Source organism: Salvelinus alpinus, chromosome 26, assembly GCF_045679555.1.
Source record: "Salvelinus alpinus chromosome 26, SLU_Salpinus.1, whole genome shotgun sequence".
NCBI classification, from domain to species: domain Eukaryota; kingdom Metazoa; phylum Chordata; class Actinopteri; order Salmoniformes; family Salmonidae; genus Salvelinus; species Salvelinus alpinus.
The window spans coordinates 7,715,108-7,730,221 of NC_092111.1; the positions used below are offsets into that span (position 1 = coordinate 7,715,108).

At 45.2% G+C, this 15,114-nt stretch overlaps 1 protein-coding gene across 3 annotated transcripts in view; it reads left to right on the forward strand.

Moving 5' to 3' along the window:
* Positions 1–11,947, forward strand: part of LOC139554533 (ephrin type-A receptor 7-like) — a 164,569-nt gene extending 152,622 nt beyond the window's left edge. Inside the window, exons 12-18 of one of the 3 annotated variants that reach the window (XM_071367395.1) lie at positions 3,921–3,982; positions 4,531–4,734; positions 5,899–6,051; positions 7,660–7,850; positions 9,061–9,249; positions 9,393–9,501; positions 10,800–11,947. In XM_071367395.1, coding sequence (XP_071223496.1) covers positions 3,921–3,982; positions 4,531–4,734; positions 5,899–6,051; positions 7,660–7,850; positions 9,061–9,249; positions 9,393–9,501; positions 10,800–10,820 — 929 coding nt within the window. In that variant the 3' untranslated portion in view covers positions 10,821–11,947. Of the gene's footprint in view, positions 1–3,920; positions 3,983–4,530; positions 4,735–5,898; positions 6,052–7,659; positions 7,851–8,238; positions 8,533–9,060; positions 9,250–9,392 lie in introns of those variants that run through there. The other 2 variants (XM_071367397.1, XM_071367396.1) reach the window with 2 other exon arrangements.
* Positions 11,948–15,114: the final 3,167 nt, after the last annotated feature.

Genomic DNA, 15,114 nt, shown 5'->3' on the forward strand with positions numbered 1-15,114 from the left:
TTAAACTCACACATACACACACCACACACACATACACACACACCACCCTCAGATTGCAAATCACCTGCATTGCATTGCTTACCCCCCGCTAGCCCGCCATTCAACCCCTTCCGCCCCCACAGCCCACCTGTCAGCCCCCACCACCTCTCCTCTCTCCTGCCTCCTCCCTCCTCTCCTCCCTCCTTTCTCTCTCCATCTGAGGTCTGCAGCGCTGCAGGGAAGGTCATTAGCGAGACTGAGACGTGCTGCTAGCTAAACGTCCAGCAGGGGGCACCAGGGGAGGGGTGGGACATGTAGGGTGCTCGGTAGTGTAGTATGTTGGGGGGGATCAGCAGGATAGTTAGTCTGGTAGAAAAGAAGAGGTAGATTGTCTTGTAGTGAAGCGGGATAGAAAATGTCATAGCGTACTCATTGAGGTGCGATAGTGTGCCAGTGTGTGGTGCGGTAGTGATAGGTTAGTTAAATAGGGAGTGTGAAGCACTAGTTCTGTATGTTAGTCTTGCATGCTAACATAGACGGATGATGGTGCCGTGTAAGACTGTAGCTCTGTCTGCCTCTCCTTTCTCCTCTCCTCTAGTCCATCTGTCTTTGATTGCGGGGGACTGATAGTGTCCATTTATGAGGCACTTAAATCCCAGCCATGGCCATCAAGGTGTGTGTGTGTGTGTGTGTGTGTGTGTGTGTGTGTGTGTGTGTGTGTGTGTGTGTGTGTGTGTGTGTGTGTGTGTGTGTGTGTGTGTGTGTGTGTGTGTGTGTGTGTGTGTGTGTGAGACCTCAGTTTCCATGTCACTATGCTCCATCTCTGTCTGACGCACACACCACCTGGTCACTAGGGGAGTCACAGCTTCCTCCCTTTCTCCTGACTACTCGCTCCCCTTCTCTCCCTTTCTCCTGACTACTCGCTCCCCTTCTCCTGACTACTCGCTCCCCCTCTCTCCCTTTCTCCTGACTACTCGCTCCCCTTCTCCTGACTACTCGCTCCCCTTCTCTCCCTTTCTCCTGACTACTCGCTCCCCTTCTCTCCCTTTCTCCTGACTACTCGCTCCCCTTCTCTCCCTTTCTCCTGACTACTCGCTCCCTTTCTCCTGACTACTCGCTCCCCCTCTCTCCCTTTCTCCTGACTACTCGCTCCCCTTCTCTCCCTTTCTCCTGACTACTCGCTCCCCTTCTCTCCCTTTCTCCTGACTACTCGCTCCCCTTCTCTCCCTTTCTCCTGACTACTCGCTCCCTTTCTCCTGACTACTCGCTCCCCTTCTCTCCCTTTCTCCTGACTACTCGCTCCCCTTCTCTCCCTTTCTCCTGACTACTCGCTCCCCTTCTCTCCCTTTCTCCTGACTACTCGCTCCCTTTCTCCTGACTACTCGCTCCCCTTCTCTCCCTTTCTCCTGACTACTCGCTCCCCTTCTCTCCCTTTTTTCCTGACTACTCGCTCCCCTTCTCTCTCTTTCTCCTGACTACTCGCTCCCCTTCTCTCCCTTTCTCCTGACTACTCGCTCCCCTTCTCTCCCTTTCTCCTGACTACTCGCTCCCCTTCTCTCCCTTTCTCCTGACTACTCGCTCCCTTTCTCCTGACTACTCGCTCCCCCTCTCTCCCTTTCTCCTGACTACTCGCTCCCCTTCTCTCCCTTTCTCCTGACTACTCGCTCCCCTTCTCTCCCTTTCTCCTGACTACTCGCTCCCCTTCTCTCCCTTTCTCCTGACTACTCGCTCCCCTTCTCTCCCTTTCTCCTGACTACTCGCTCCCTTTCTCCTGACTACTCGCTCCCCTTCTCTCCCTTTCTCCTGACTACTCGCTCCCCTTCTCTCTCTTTCTCCTGACTACTCGCTCCCCCTCTCTCCCTTTCTCCCTCACCATCTCACCCTCCTTATCCCCACCACTCAATAAAAGCTCACTCGTTCTTTCCCCTCTTCCTCTACTTTTTGTATTTTTTTTCCTCTCTCCCATTCACTCGTTCCTACCCCAGTGCATACTCCTATGGTCTTTTCTCTCTCTTCTCTTCCCCCTCTCGTGTTTCTGTCTTCTTTCCCACTCTCGTGTTTCTGTCTTCTCTCTCTCTCTCTTTCCCACTCTCGTGTTTCTGTCTTCTCTCTCTCTCTCTTTCCCCCTCTCGTGTGTCTGTCTTCTCTCTCTCTTTCTTTCCCCCTCTCGTGTGTCTGTCTTCTCTCTCTCTTTCTTTCCCCCTCTCGTGTTTCTGTCTTCTATCTCTCTCTCTTTCTTTCCCCCTCTCGTGTTTCTGTCTTCTATCTCTCTCTCTTTCTTTCCCCCTCTCGTGTTTCTGTCTTCTCTCTCTCTTTCTTTCCCACTCGTGTTTCTCCCACTCTCGTGTTTCTGTCTTCTCTCTTTCCCACTCTCAAGTTTCTGTCTTCTCTCTCTCTTTCCCCCTCTCGTGTTTCTGTCTTCTCTCTCTCTCTTTCTTTCCCCCTCTCGTGTTTCTGTCTTCTCTCTTTCCCCCTCTCGTGTTTCTGTCTTCTCTCTCTCTCTCTTTCCCCCTCATGTTTCTGTCTTTTCTCTCTCTTTCCCCCTCATGTTTCTGTCTTCTCTCTCTCTCTTTCCCCCCCATGTTTCTGTCTTCTCTCTCTCTTTTCCCCCTCTCATGTTTCTATTTCCCCCTCTCGTGTTTGTCTTCTCTCTCTCTCTCTTTTCCCACTCTCGTGTTTCTGTCTTCTCTCACTCTCTCTTTCCCCCTCTCGTGTTTCTGTCTTCTCTCTCTCTCTCTTTCCCCCTCTCGTGTGTCTGTCTTCTCTCGTGTTTCTGTCTTCTTTCCCACTCTCGTGTTTCTGTCTTCTCTCTCTCTCTTTCCCCCTCTCGTGTGTCTGTCTTCTCTCTCTCTCTTTCCCCCTCTCGTGTGTCTGTCTTCTCTCTCTCTCTTTCCCCCTCTCGTGTGTCTGTCTTCTCTCTCTCTCTTTCCCCCTCTCGTGTTTCTGTCTTCTCTCTCTTTCCCACTCTCGTGTTTTTCTCTTCTCTCTCTCTCTATCTCTCTCTCTCTCTTTCCCCCTATCGTGTTTCTCTCTCTCTCTTTCCCCCTCTCGTGTTTCTGTCTTCTCTCTCTCTCTCTTTCCCCCTCTCTTTCTCTTTCCCCCTCTCGTTTCTGTCTTCTCTCTCTCTCTTTCCCCCTCTCGTGTTTGTCTTCTCTCACTCTCTCTTTCCCCCTCTCATGTTTCTGTCTTCTCTCTCTCTCACTCTCTCTTTCCCTCTCTCGTGTTTCTGTCTTCTCTCACTCTCTCTTTCCCACTCTCGTGTTTCTGTCTTCTCTCTCTCTCTTTCCCACTCATGTTTCTGTCTTCTCTGTCTCTCTCTCTTTCCCCCTCTCGTGTTTCTGTCTTCTCTCTCTCTTTCCCCCTCTCGTGTTTCTGTCTTCTCTCTCTCTTTCCCCCTCTCGTGTTTCTGTCTTCTCTCTCGCTCTCTTTCCCACTCTCGTATTTCTCTATTCTCTCTCTTGTATTTCTGTATTCTCTCTCTTTCCCACTCTCGTGTTTCCTAGTTTGATACACCCTGGCCACCTGTGCTCAGCGAGTGTGAGAAGTGTGTGTGGTTATTAAAGTTAGTGTGACTGTGATAGCAGCACACAGGTCATTCTGCTCCTCTCCAGCTCACACAGTTTTTTTAACCTTTTATTTATGCAGGGTTTTTTTTCCTCATTGAGGAAACATTTCTTTTTCAAGAGAGACCTGGTCAAAAGGGTGAAGGATGGCGGTGCATAACCACTGCTGCCCCTGAGCCAACTGGACTACACTGATAACCGTGTGTGTGTGTGTGTGTGTGTGTGTGTGTGTGTGTGTGTGTGTGTGTGTGTGTGTGTGTGTGTGTGTGTGTGTGTGTGTGTGTGTGTGTGTGTGTGTGTGTGTGTGTGTGTGTGTGTGTGTGTGTGTGTGTGTGTGTGTGTGTGTGTGTGTGTGTGTGTGTGTGTGTGTGTGTGCAGGTAACACCATGATGATTGTGTTGGAGAGCATGTCCAACGGGTCCCTGGACTCCTTCCTCAGGGTAAGTGTGTGTGTGCGCATGTGTCTTTTTGTGCTCTTGGAAAACATTGTTTACCTCACCATGACTCCTGGTCTAGTTTCCAAACGTTACATAAGATGTTGATATGAAATAAATCCCTAGGCATATAGTGTATCATTGGGTTTATAAGCCATATGACGAACAGTAAAGACATCATGTTATTCAATCCTTCATAACTGAGTTTGTTCTCCATTTCACTGAAATGTATTTCGACACACCAGGGGTCCCAAGTTACAATTTCATATGGGCCCGATATCGTTGGTCCCAACCCACCATTTGAGATACACTGTCCTAACCACACAATGAAATATATCAGTGTTATATTTAGGGTTGCCAAATTCTGGGAATTTTCCCAATATTCCCAGGTTTTCCAGAAATTCCCAGAATAAGAGAGAAAAAACAGGACATCTGGAAACCTGGGACCAGGATTTCTGGAAACAATTGGAACTTTGGGAAAACAACCCTAATTATATTGCATCTCTATGGTCCTAACCCACCCCCCACCTCCCTCTCTCCCTCCCCCTCTCTAGAAGCATGAGGGCCAGCTCTCTGTGCTCCAGCTGATGGACATGCTGGGGGGCGTGGCCTCTGGGATGAAGTACCTGACAGAGATGGGCTTCGTCCACCGCCGCCTGGCCGCCCACAAGGTACTGGTCAACGCCAGCCTGGGCTGCAAGGTGTCCGGCTTCAGACCCCTCCAAGAGGACAAGATGGAGGCCATCTACAGCGCAATGGTGAGACTACTGGCTGATATTATATGACTAGTTATACAATAAAAATAAACTACTATTGTATATTACTTGTTTTTTTTCTATTATATTACTACCTATAGTCTTTACTCTTTACCCATAGAGGCCATCTACACCACACTGGTGAGACTAGTCACTGTGATGGGTTCTAGATTATTTACTACCTTGTTTAGTCTTTACCCGTGTTTTATTTTTATTTATTTTTTATTTCACCTTTATTTAACCAGGTAGGCCAGTTGAGAACAAGTTCTCATTTACAACTGCGACCTGGCCAAGATAAAGCAAAGCAGTTCGACACAAACAACAACACAGAGTTACACATGGAATAAACAAACATACAGTCAATAACACAATAGAAAAAGTCTATATACAGTGTGTGCAAATGAGGTAAGATTAGGGAGGTAAGGCAATAAATAGGCCATAGTGGTGAAATAATTACAATTTAGCAATTAAACACTAGAACGATAGATGTGCAGAAGATGAATGTGCAAGTAGAGATACTGGTGTGCAAAGGAGCAAAATATATATATATTTTTTAAACAGTATGGGGATGAGGTAGTTGGATGGGCTATTTACAGATGGGCAATGATCTGTGAGCTGCTCTGACAGCTGGTGCTTAAAGTTAGTGAGGGAGATATGAGTCTCCAGCTTCAGTGATTTTAGTAGACCACACTGCTGAGAGAACTAGCTGATATTTCCTCCTATTAAATATATTACGCCTAATAAATATAAAAACCCTATCTTATAGAAAATGCTATAGAAAATCCTACATTAAAATGACAGTTGTCTTTTATCGAAGCGCATTGAAGCCGGTGGGAGAAGTTTGCGTTTAATTGCATTTGTTCTTTGTATTTCCTCTTTGTGTTGAATCTGATGTGTGCAGTGCAGACCGATTTAAAATAGTTTTCTATAATGAATCCGGGTTTCCCTGTGGTTCCTCTCTCTCGCTCTCTCACTGTTTTCACTCTCTCTGGGATGACAGTGGTTGATTCGATGTTCTGTTTAGTGTTCTTTTTGAGGCAGTATATGGGATGCAGACCCTAACACAATGCTGTGCTGTGACGAGGCAGGCTAACATGAAGAGTGTTCATACAAGATGTCCAATGTCAAGTGTGGAGGTGAACAACTCTCTCTCTCGGTCTCTCTCAGCATGGGGGGAAGAGTGTGGTGTTGTGGACAGCCCCAGAGGCCATCCAGTACCACCGCTACAGCTCAGCGTCTGACGTCTGGAGCTTTGGCATCGTCATGTGGGAGGTCATGTCCTACGGAGAGAGACCCTACTGGGACATGGGCAACCAGGACGTGAGTAGAGTGACTCTCTCTCTCTCTCTCGCATTTCTCTCTCTCTCTCTTGCATCCCCCATCTCTCTCTTCCTTCACTCTCTGTCTCTCTCTCGCATCCCCCCATCCCGCTCTTCCTTCACTCTCTGTCGCAAGCTCTCCACATGTGCAGCCTCTCTGTCCCCTCCCTCACCCCATTCCCTATGCGATTACCTTCTCTACCTATTCCTCTCTCTCTCTCTCTCTCTCTCTCTCTCTCTCTCTCTCTCTCTCTCTCTCTCTCTCTCTCTCTCTCTCTCTCTCTCTCTCTCTCTCTCTCTCTCTCTCTCTCTCTCTCTCTCTCTCTCTCTCTCTAAAACTGTGTGAACTCTTTGACTCGGGATAGCTCAAATCTTATTAAAGAGGGAAAGCCACAGGTGCTTCTCTGAAAGACTCTTTGGCATAAGTCCACTTCAGCTCTGTGACCAATCCTATTTCTCTTAAGGACACCACGTCCCTTTCTAGTGGCCGTCCCAAAGTGCCACCACGCGCCCCGCTCTTAGAGGAAGCATAAAATCCCGGCAGAAAGCGACAGTTTCTTTTAAGGAAATGAAAGTGTATCTATTTTAGGAAGGTGAGGAGATTGTCCAATCGATAGCACCCCGCCACCACCTGTTTGTGTGAGAAGTCGATGAGGGTGGGTTTTTTTTGTTCCCTTCTCCCTCCCTCCCTCCTTTTCCTAGACAGTTTTTTTTTTTTTTTACTTTTGAAGAAAACAAGACTTCAGACGAGCGCAGCAGGAAGTGTTGCGTGAGACTTTGTTGAAAAGGAAAGTTAGACAATGTGATTTCAAAGTGTCTTTGATCCAAATCAGCATCATGACTATTAGAGAAGATTCATCAGAGTTCACAAAGTTCACTTTTAAGCCAACCGCTTGTTCGTGCTAATATGCCGTCTACAATGACTCCTTAAGAAAACGTTCCACTGAACTGAACAATAAAACGGAAAACTAGACAACCGTGTAATGTTGAAATGACCCGACTATGAACCCTCCCTCAGCTAGGATATGAACCGTGAGGGTTTATCACGATCCAGACGTTTTGTCTACCTCTATGTTCACGGCACTGAACTCTCCAAATGAAATGTCAAAGTCCAAGCTGGCTGAGCGCTTGAGATATTAATGCATTAAACGGATAGTTAATATCACCGTTAACTCACCCAGCCCACACCCTGCTCTAACATGCCCTTTTGTTTTTTAGCTCTGATGAAATGGAAAATGCTAGCCAATGGAGAAACACTGTTTGGTTGAATTGAGGTCAGGATAGAACTGAAGAGGACAGTGTTTTTGGGGAATGTGGTTCAAAGGAACATTTTCAACCTTTTTTTGTTTTTTTGTTTCATTGGCGGGTCGAGCTTTTTCTTGGGAGCACGGTGTTCTAAAACTGAGAGAATATATTTTTGAAGTGTTTTTGTTTTTGGAGCAGTCTTTATAGGGGGACCGATCTGTTTGATGGGTTAGCTCTTTGAGAGAACCTTGCGTGAAGGGATATTGTTTCGGAGATCTCCTGACGCCACTGAAGTCCTCGTTCACTGTCAACATTTCTCCTTGTAAGTTAACACGCCTTCTCTCTCCGTCTCGTCTCGTCCTAGGTGATCAAAGCGATAGAGGATGGCTTCCGCCTGCCCGCCCCTATGAACTGTCCACCCCACCTCCACCAGCTGATGTTGGACTGTTGGCAGAAGGAGCGGACCGAGAGACCCACCTTCAGCCAGATCCACTCTGCTCTCAGCAAGAGCATCCGCAGCCCCGACGGCATCGGCTCCTCCACTCTGTCACGCAGGTAGGACGTAGGCCCCTGCAAACCATGCTTAACACGGGCTAAACATGGGTTAACATACAGGCTAACAGGTAACAGACTCTGCTGGCCAACATGGGCTGACATGGATATGGTTTGTTTATGTCGTCCAAGCAGGTTCCCCACATCCCACTGAGTTTTGATATCAGAGTAGAAATACTACCTCTTATGATAACAATAGACTCATGAATCTCTCTCTCTCTCTCTCCTCTTCTATCCGTAGACCCCTCCCTCAGCTAGGAACCCTCCCTCTGGGCTCCTCCATCTCCCTGATCTCTCTCTCTTCTTCTATCCGTAGAACCCCCCCTCAGCTAGGAACCCTCCCTCTGGGCTCCTCCATCTCCCTGATCTCTCTCTCTTCTTCTATCCGTAGAACCCTCCCTCAGCTAGGAACCCTCCCTCTGGGCTCCTCCATCTCCCTCTCTCTTCTTCTATCCGTAGAACCCTCCCTCAGCTAGGAACCCTCCCTCTGGGCTCCTCCATCTCCCTGATCTCTCTCTTCTTCTATCTGTAGAACCCTACCTCAGCTAGGAACCCTCCCTCTGGGCTCCTCCATCTCCCTGATCTCTCTCTCTCTCTCTCTCTTTCTATCTGTAGAACCCTACCTCAGCTAGGAACCCTCCCTCTGGACTCCTCCATCTCCCTGATCTCTCTCTCTCTCTCTCTTTCTATCTCTCTCTCTCTCTCTCTCTCTCTCTCTCTCTCTCTCTCTCTCTCTCTCTCTCTCTCTCTCTCTTTCTCTCTTTCTCTCTTTCTCTTTCTCTCTTTCTCTCTCTTTCTCTCTTTCTCTTTCTCTCTCTCTCTTTCTCTCTCTTTCTCTCTCTCTTTTTCTCTCTTTCTCTCTTTCTCTCTTTTTCTCTCTCTCTTTTTCTCTCTTTTTCTCTCTTTCTCTCTTTTTCTCTCTTTCTCTCTTTCTCTCTCTTTCTTTCTCTCTCTTTCTTTCTCTCTCTCTCTCTCTTTCTTTCTTTCTCTCTCTCTCTTTCTTTCTTTCTTTCTCTTTCTCTCTTTCTCTCTCTTTCTTTCTCTCTCTTTCTATCTGTAGAACCCTACCTCAGCTAGGAACCCTCCCTCTGGGCTCCTCCATCTCCCTGATCTCTTCTCTATCTGTAGAACCCTACCTCAGCTAGGAACCCTCCCTCTGGGCTCCTCCATCTCCCTGATCTCTCTCTCTCTCTCTCGCTTCTTCTATCCGTAGAACCCTCCCTCAGCTAGGAACCCTCCCTCTGGGCTCCTCCATCTCCCTGGCAGAGCGGACTCTTCCGTCGTTCCCCTCGTTTAACTCGGTAGGGGAGTGGTTGGATGCGGTGGACATGGGGCGCTACAAGGACAACTTCACCGCGGCAGGATACTGCTACCTGGAGTCTGTGGCCCGTATGACAGTCCAGTGAGTGGCTCTGAATGAGCGTGTGTGCGTTGATGCATGAACAAGTATGCGTTTGCCGTAAGCTTTGCTTTTTGTGCTTGCGCATCGGAATGTGAGTTGGTATAGTCTAACGGATGTCTTTGTGCTGTGGGTCTTCTTCACAGAGATGTGTTGAGTCTAGGCGTCACCTCTCTGGAGCACCAGAAACAGATCCTGTCTGCCATCCAGACCCTTAGAGCCCAGGTCATCCAGATGCACGGCAGAGGGGTGCAGGTCTGACCGACACACACACACACACATAGACACATACACACACGTGCAGACGGACGGACGAGCGGATGGATAGAAGGATTTTCAGAGAGTAGAGACTCGTCGCTCATCCAGATGGACGAAAGGAAGTGGATAGTGAGATGGGCAGAGAAATCGCCCACACTGCACCCACCCACTCTTTCCCCTTCTCTCTCCCCCATCTTGCCCCTCCTCCCTCTCTTAAGTCCTTGGGAAGGAGGCATCTTCCAGTCATGTGATCAACGTACTCTGTCGGAAGTCACATGACTTCTTTCTGCACGCTGACCCGAATCAACTAGATCTCCTCTCTTACAACTGGCCCTGGATCAGTAGTTAAATAGACTTAAAACTACCCTGATGGAGAAGTACTGTCCATCTCAAATGTCTGGCACTCTGCCACTGGTCTCAGAACATGGGGTAATAACATTTCCTTGATGGAGAAGAACAGTCCCCTCAAGTGATACTCTACTGAACCACTGGTCTCGAAACTGAGGTTAAAACCACCCTGGTTGAGAAGTACTGTTCATCTAACAGGGCTGGCCCACTACCACTGGTCTCAGAACAGTGGGATAAGGTACCAATGGAGGAAGTGCTGTCTGTCGAACAGGGTTGACATTGTAAATCTGGTCTCAGTTCAGTGGTTAAAACCCTCCTATCCCGGTTGCTGAAGTGTGATCAAGTGACAGGTTCTCACAGTGTGGGCGGAGCCCAGGCCGTGTCTTGTCTTGGCCCGACCAATCATGAGGCTGGGAAAAACGTACCTTCAGGAAAAAACGACTGATTTAAAAACAACTAGGAATTTGTGTAAATCAAAACAATGGATTTACGTGTGTTTGATTGTTCATTCCTATTTCGTCTGTTACGCAATTTATCTTTTTTCTAGCATTTTTCCATTAACTGTCTCTGCTCTCCCTGTGTTTTCTCAGTGTGTGGAATGGCTAATGTCCCTTAGCCGGGATGTCAGTGGTGTGTCATGTAGCGTCTCGCTAATATATTTCTCCCGTCTAAAAAGCATTTTCACTACAAGGGTATATTGCACTGTTAAGAATAAAGGTCAAGTCTCAAGCTGACATACAGTATATATTATATGTATTCATTTTTATTTATGCATTTACAGTTTACAGACTCTCACACAACCTCCTGATTCAAAGAGGTTACGAGGGTCAAAATAGACATACTTGATTGAATAAATAATAAATTACATTCTGTGTTTAAGGATGCTGCAAAGCACATGTCCTCTGGTTTCAGTGTAAATCATGAAATATTGTGTATTTTTTTTACAGTTCGAGGGATTCTGTTACTGAATAATGGTGTCCTGTACTGAACAAGGTATTATGAAGAGGACTTACACTATAGTATGTTGACTGTTTTCTTCTCATAGTCAGGGGTATTGAATCATTTTGATACTGGTACCAAATCACTACTAGTTGATAGAGGACTTCTACATTTTGAGTCCAGTATCGCTGGATGTATGGTACCAATGTGTTGCATTATAGAAACAGTATTGCAGTATTTCAGAATGTCGTAGAGTGATCTCATTTATTTATTTTATATATATTTTTTGGGGGGACAGCAATTCAAGCTGACATAGGGCCCACAACCCCCCACTGTGCATCTACAAGCCCCTCCCATTTGTCAGTATTATGTATTTTACAAAAACGGTAACATTTAATCGTAGTTAACATATTTTGGGGAATTATTTTATTTCTATCATACTCATGTAGCTAGCTACACAGTAGACGTTTTACTGGTTCCGTTTGGTTCGTAGATGGGTTATTGTAATAGTGAGGTATCTGGTATGAAAGGACTACCAGTGTATGTCCTCCTCTCTTCCCTACATACTCTATCTCCTTGTAGCTGTTTTGCCTTAACATTACTGTATATAAACCCAAAATATACTCCTAGGCTGCGTTTACAAAGGCACAATTCTGATATTCTGCCCAATTATTGTAGAAAGAGCTAATCTGATTGGTCGAAAGACCAAGAAGTGGAGAAAGATCAGAATTGGGCTGCCTGTGTAAACGCAGCCCTATAGACTCACACACATGCACATATTTAGAAAGTCTCACCACCCCTGTATACGCAGACACCAAAATAGACCTTTCGCTAGCGACTTAACTCAGTTGTTGTCCCCCCCACCCCCTGTTTACTACTCGACGATTACAAAATGTTTAATACTGTAAATATGTATTTGAAAATGCAATCTATTTTTATAATTTCTTTGAAGAACAATGTGTTGAAAATATCTGCTCACTGTGTAGGGGTTTTATTGTTTAAATGTAGGGCCGTTGCCAATGAACGTGTGTGTTTGGAATATTAAAACATATTTTCTTTGTTTAGTTTTTGGATGATTTTTACCTGTTAGAAAAACAGATGGCTGTTGCAATATTGAAATGTGTTATAAAAAAAAAAATATCTCCCTTAAGAGCAAGCGTTTGTCTGTGTTTTTGGGGTGCTTCAGGCTTTGAGCTAGATTATCTGTTCTTGCTTCCAATGCAAGTCTGATTCATTCCCCTTGTGAAATGATGCAGCCAATCAGCTCACGGAAAACTAAACTCTTTCAGTTCACCTTTTGTTTTGTTCTTCTCTGCAAATGTTCTGTTCACAACCTCATGCAAGAACTCTCTGGATTGAATCTAGGCCTTAATTGAGAAAGAGCCCTGGAATTGTGCTCAGGAGTGAATTCCGGCCTCAATCTTGTTCTGGGGGAAGCTCCTCCAAAGATGGTGGATAAATTAAGATGTCTTACTCAGGCCGTTTACCATTGAATAAAATTGTCTCAGTTCCGGTCTGCTTAAGGGGTGGCTCTCCCATAGGCACCAATGCGATAGCAGCTGGGTCTGGTCTGCTTAGTTCATTTGCTGTATATGTGGGATATCTCGCTTCCTCTTCTGTCTCTGGCTCCACTTTAAGGGCAGAACTAATTTGATTAGTTGGATGACAGCTTTGGGCAGACACGTCAGTGGAGTTTACATGTGAGAGTAAAACATGTTCTTTTTTTAAAGAAGGCCTTACGGGTGGTAGCCAAGAATTTAACTCCATGACTTACGATGGAGTTGAGCGGCGACGAGTGTGGGCGGACTGAACCTCTGACTTTGGCAGCTCCTGCTCCTCTACTCTATTTAAACCATAATGAGGCCACAAGGGCCAGGTGACCTGTCGAGCAGGGGATTATGGGCCGTGTAGTCTTTACCATGATGGCCAACTTAAGGCAAACACCCCCTGCGATGCCTACTGTGTGGCATGCAAGCCCGTAGGTGGAGAGGCTTGTCACATCACGTGTGTGTGGTATTGTAACAACATGAGACAGACAGCGGTTTAAGAAATAAAAATGGTACATTTTAATAAGAATTGAAATGGTTACAGGGAATAACTCAAGTTGGGAAATGCGTTAAAAGCTACAACTCAGGAATTTGAAGTAGGTAACTTACCCCAGGTAGTGTTCTCCTTACAGTCACTAAATTAGCCTATGTCAGCTAAACATTTTTAGGTTGCTAAATAAGTTAGTCTAGCCAGCTGAGCCGTTTCAAAAGAGTGCCGTTTCTGTCCTTTTGATATTTTAAGTAGAAATTGTGCACCAATATTACATTTTTAAAAGCCTGGTATATTAAATGAAGTGCCCTTTAATATAGACCACATGGAGAATTAAATCAATCAGATTTTGAACATGAATAAAGAATTGCTAAAGTAAATCACTGTGATTCATTTACGTCTGTCGCTCATTTAAAGGTCAACCCTGTTACGTGAACTCTCTATTTAGAAGAAACGTTGAACATCTTTATAATAGTCAAATCATAGTGTAACAGCATAACACGTCAACCCTTTTACCCATAGATAGACAGACTAGAAATGTTATAACAATTTCCATTGTTTGTGAAGCTTGCATTCAATTGCATCAGCTTGCACAGCAAGCTTCCATTCCCCCTGTCACAAGGGGATTCATGGCTGATTTAAGATGAAATTGTCAACCCTGTTACTTTATTAAAGTTAACCTTTTTAGATGGGAATTTAAGTTAACTTTTTTAGATGGGAAAACTTGTTGTTTATGAAGTTGAACACGTGCTCTTTGTGACAGAATGTTAAAATGAGGTAAAATCAACAACAGAAAGCTTACAAGTTGCACTTCTTACAAGGCACCGAATTGGTGGAATGACCCAAGTTTCTAAACCTTATAGAAATTATGCCCAGGGGCCCTGACCTCCAGAAGGCCCACATTTGATTTTGTTAGTCAATCTCACCTGATATGAACATGTGCTAAATCAATGCAAAATGTGTAGAATTGCAGGAAATTTGCTTTAAAATGACTAAATGTGCTCTCGACTACAAGGCAAAATGTGTAATATTGCAGAGAATTTGCTTTAAAACTGCTACTTTTCTCGAACCCCTGGCAAAATGTGTAGAAGGACAGGAAATGCATGCATGTGCGTACACATTTTTGTGTGCACATTTAAGCGTGCACGTATGGTTGCGTGAATGAGTTCTGATGATTGCCTCAAAGAGGGAGGGCACGAATCCATACTCTTTATTACAGTCTTATTGAAGTTAAGGAAATTAGTTGGTGAGTTAATTAGATATATCTCCACGCTATTGCTGCTTGGTAAACACACTGCCTTCTACACCAGGGATCATCAACTAGATTCAGCAGAGAGACCATTTATTTTTTTGTGCGGATGGTCAGGGGCCGGAACATAATTACAAATAATTTGTAGACGGAAAATTGATGGCAAGAAGCCCAAACATATGTTATACTAAAACATAATCATTAAAAACTTTACTAATTTGTATACGATCACATGTTTCTCTCTGTTATGCGTGGGAATACTTGGGAACATATTTCTTAAATTAAAATCACTTGGAGCTAATTTCCTGATGTTTTTGTCTATTATGTCCAACAATAAAAATATATTTATTTTTTTGTTGCTCAGGGACAAATAAAACCATTCGCCATGTACACAATCAACAATACATCCACCCACCAGCTTTTCATAAACCCAATGAACTCTTCAAAGAAATTAAATCTTTTATGTAAATCTTTTTCCATTTCATCTGTGATTGGATTACCAGTGTCCAGCAAAATGGCAGTAACTGATCTCCTTGTGCATTGAGACGTGGCTTACACCATCAGTACTCGACCAGCCATTCAACCCACAGGGTTTTCCATCGAACAGGGGGATAGGACAAAGGCGTCAGGGAAAAGCAAAGTAGGTGGGATATGTTTCATGATCAACAACTCTTTGTGTGACCACGGCAATTTCCAAAAGCTCTCGTAATTATCTCCCGAGCTAACTTTCTTCCGTTGTCCTCGTGGCTGTATAAATGACCACTTGATGCCACTTTAGTTCTCAAGGAATTATACAGGACTTTTAATAAACTGAAAGAGGCACACCCAGAAGCTGTGTTCATTGTGACTGGGGATTTTAACAGAACAAATTTAAGGACCGGTTTACCAAAACTTCACCAGCACATCAAATTCCACACTCACTCAGACCAGATTTTGGATCACTGCTACTCTCCCTTCCAGGATGGATACAAAGCCCGCCCCCTTTTCAGCAAATCAGATCACTCCTCCATCCTGCTCCTAACCACCTTTTAGGTAGA